Below are 3,609 nucleotides of genomic sequence, written 5' to 3'. Positions count from 1 at the left end.
CAAATTTCGACCTAGAAGTTCACTTGTCATTTTGTTTCTTTATGTGAATTGCATACTCATAGCAAGCAACCGTGTCGAAGATGTTATGAAGGTGAAGGCTGAACTCAATTAGGAGTTTGACATGAAGGATTTGGGAGCTGCCTATAGGATTCTTGGGATCGACATGTGGAGAGATAGAAAGCATTCGAGATTATGCTTATCTCAAGATACATACCTACTGAAGATTCTCGACAAGTTTGATATGTCGGATTCAAAGTCTGTTGTAACACCGACTAATCCTCAATTCAAGTTGAGTTCGACTCAAAGTCCTTGTACTGAATTCGAAAGAGACTATATGAATAGCATTCCATATGCTAGTATAGTAGGTTCTTTGATGTATGTTATGGTATGTACGAGGCCAGACATAGTGTACGGAGTGAGCCTTGTAAGCAGGTATATGGTCAATCATGGGAAGGTGCACTGGCAAGCATTAAAGTGGATCCTAAAATACATAAATGGGTCCCTGAGAAGAGTCCTAATTTATGGTGGATCGTGTAGTGATGATAGCAAAGTCGAAATCAAAGGATTTGCCGACTATGATTATGCAGGTTAAATCTATTTCTAGATATGTATTCACTATGTTTGACACAACAATTAGTTGGAAAACAACGCTTCAGAAGGTGGCTACCTTATCAACCACTAAAGTGGAGTATATTGTCCTCACTGAAGACATGAAAGAAGCATTGTGGCTTGAAGGTTTTGATAAGGAGCTGAAACTTTAAGGTCAAGCTATCATTGTTAAATGTGATAGTCAAATTGCAATACACTTGTCGAAGAATTCAACCTATCATGAGCGAACCAAACACATCTATGTGAGGTTGCATTTTGTTAGAGAGATAATCGAGCATGGAGAAGTTCAAGTGTTGAAGGTTTCGACTGATGACAATATTACTGATATGATCACCAAGACATTGCCAGGTTGCAAGTTTTTCACTGTATACAGCTGATACGACTGCATGATGACAACTAGTTGATTTCGTGGTTCAGAGTTTGTTCCAAGGTGGAGATTTATAGCTTAGGGTTATAAACTAGTCTTATAGCAAACTCTATCGAAGTCGAAGAACTCTGTCGAAGTCGAAGAGCTAGTGTAGCTGTCGAAATATGTTAGCTTGTTGTTTAAGTTAACATGTTGAGTTGGACAAGTCTGTTGGGTCAATTGTTTAGTATCTTAGTTGAAAGATAGAGTATAATTTTTTTATAATTAACATTCTAATTACTACTTCTCAACCAATTCCTAATAATCCTAATCAAAGAAAAAAAATGGTGTGGTTGAAATTCAATTTAAACATTATTATTTAATTATTTAATGTGTAATTCAATATAAAAAAATCAGTTTTCAACCACTTTAAATTGTCTTTTTTATTTTTATCTCTTTTATTTTACTTTGTAGTTTTCTTATTAACAAAATAAACTAATCATGCTATTACAACATACGTTATAAATGAGTTTATCAAATATTTTTTTAAACAAGTTAGGATTCCGTATAGGATGATCCATCTAATCAATGAAAACAAATCCGAAACCGCTGTTAGTATATGAAAAGAGAAACATGGATTCATGGTTGTCAAACTGTCATTGTCTCTACTGAGGTCACTTATCAACATTCATTAAATAACCACTAAACCATCAGTATTGTTGAGTAGGCAACCCAAACTCAAATTTATCTTCTTCCCATTGTGTGATATGATCAATTAGCTGGCACCAAAAGCACGTAGTACAAGCCAAATAACTAACAACTCATGTTAACCTAAATGCCACTTCATATGCCACTTACCTTAAAAATGTGTCGGTGGGTGATGTCGCTAAGAAACTTCAATCTTTTCAACAAATAAATTTAAAAAGACAAATATTCAAATAGTGAGTGTACAAATAAGATTGCAACTTTATTATATCAAAAGTTGAACGAAACGTGATAATAGTATACATTATTGCCATTTTATGCCACCAATGAACCTTCCATTTTCTCTCTCTGTCTCTCTCTATATATGAAACATGCATTTTAATAATTTTAGTAATTAAAAAAAAAGAAATTAACAATTTCATGAACATGATGACGTGAAGAAGAATCACATGATTGTGCATCCTGTTGCGTTTTCTTCGCTGAGGTACTGATCACAACGGCCCACATAACACGGCCCACTTCCGCCATAGCTATCATAAACGGGCCTTGCATAGTATCCGTCATAATATTGCACGGGTCCACCATACTGCTGAGGGTACGCGCTGCCGTATGGTACTACAGGCCTACCCTCGTAGCATGATGGGACATAGCACATCCCAACCGGAACTGCCATTGGCGGTGGCATTTGTGGGATCATCTGCATAGATGCCGCCGTGGCGGGCTTATCTTTGGGCTTCTCGCCTTCAGGCTTCTCTTTGGGCTTCTCACCTTCAGGCTTTGGCTTGGGCTTCTCCGCATCCTTAGGTTTGTCCGAATCTTTCTTTTTCTCGGGCTCTGCAGTTTTGGGCTTCTCCGCCTCTTTAGCGGGCTTGGGCTTATCGCCGTCCTTTTTCTTCTCGGGCTCAGCCGCTTTGGGCTTTTCGGGCTCCTTTTTCTTCTCGGGCTCAGCGGGCTTGGGCTTTGGCGGATCCACTATTTCAATGCTTTTGATAGAACCTCCACCTTTGTAACAAAGCTTGTCCCTTATCTTCTCAGGACTACAACACACCACCATGATTGCCACCATGTTTCCTTTTTCATCGTACTTTTGGTCTCGAATTTCTGATTTTGTTCACAAATGTAATTTTTTAATTATAAGTGCCACAAATTATAATAAATTAATAAATAAAAAATTCTAGCGGTGGTGAACTCACGAGGATATTTGCCGAGAAGTTTCTTAACCTTTTTGTAGCATTTTTCACACTCAAGATCAACCTTCAGTTTCATAAATGTCACCTGAATGAAAACCAACAATTAAATTTATAGAACCTTGTTGAAACAAATATATAATTTTAATAATATGATTCATATAAGAAAGAATGATAGTGTTGATTGGAATTATAAACTTTACCTTTTCAGCCATAGTTGTGGATCAGATCTGAGGCAAATATGAAAATTGATAAAGAGAATGCAGAGAAAAATGAGGAAAGAAAATTTAAGAAGCTATTATAAGTCTTAATACATAAACATAAGTTGAATTTCTTACAACAGAGTTGGAGTTTGATGAACTGAAAGGGTGTGTATATATATCTATGTTTTTAATACAATATATACGCAATTCAACTTAATTTTCTCAGCACACAGCATGTGCTGTCTTTTGATTTACACGCCTAACCTTATTGACTCAATGCAAGTTCATGAATCCTCTATTAATAGCACTTGATTTAATGCAAAATTTGTAAAAAAATAAAAAATAAAAAATATTTACCATGATTATACATTAGAGTATGACAAAATCAATAATTAAAATTTTAAATATTGTTTTATGATAGTTTGGCTATGTGCAATAATGATTATGCACTACCACATGGCAACCGTACACGTGGCACTAATGAGAGATCCTATAATAGTTGTAGTACATGTGAAGTGAAGTAGTAATAATGAAATATGACTAAAGTTGAGATTTTGGG

At 35.7% G+C, this 3,609-nt stretch overlaps 1 protein-coding gene across 1 annotated transcript; it reads right to left on the bottom strand.

Moving 5' to 3' along the window:
• Window positions 1–1,901: 1,901 nt before the first annotated feature.
• On the bottom strand, window positions 1,902–3,332 carry LOC127076475 (protein PYRICULARIA ORYZAE RESISTANCE 21). The gene is made up of 4 exons (XM_051018141.1): window positions 3,186–3,332; window positions 3,051–3,077; window positions 2,854–2,935; window positions 1,902–2,761 (listed from the first exon to the last, which is right to left on the bottom strand). Exons 2-4 carry the CDS (start codon window positions 3,060–3,062, stop codon window positions 2,106–2,108), a joined length of 750 nt encoding a protein of 249 aa, XP_050874098.1. The 5' UTR covers window positions 3,063–3,077; window positions 3,186–3,332; the 3' UTR covers window positions 1,902–2,105.
• Window positions 3,333–3,609: the final 277 nt, after the last annotated feature.

The sequence above is a fragment of the Lathyrus oleraceus genome, chromosome 1 (genome assembly GCF_024323335.1).
Source record: "Lathyrus oleraceus cultivar Zhongwan6 chromosome 1, CAAS_Psat_ZW6_1.0, whole genome shotgun sequence".
Classification (NCBI taxonomy): Eukaryota; Viridiplantae; Streptophyta; class Magnoliopsida; order Fabales; family Fabaceae; genus Lathyrus; species Lathyrus oleraceus.
This window is presented reverse-complemented; position numbering and strand designations above follow the sequence as displayed.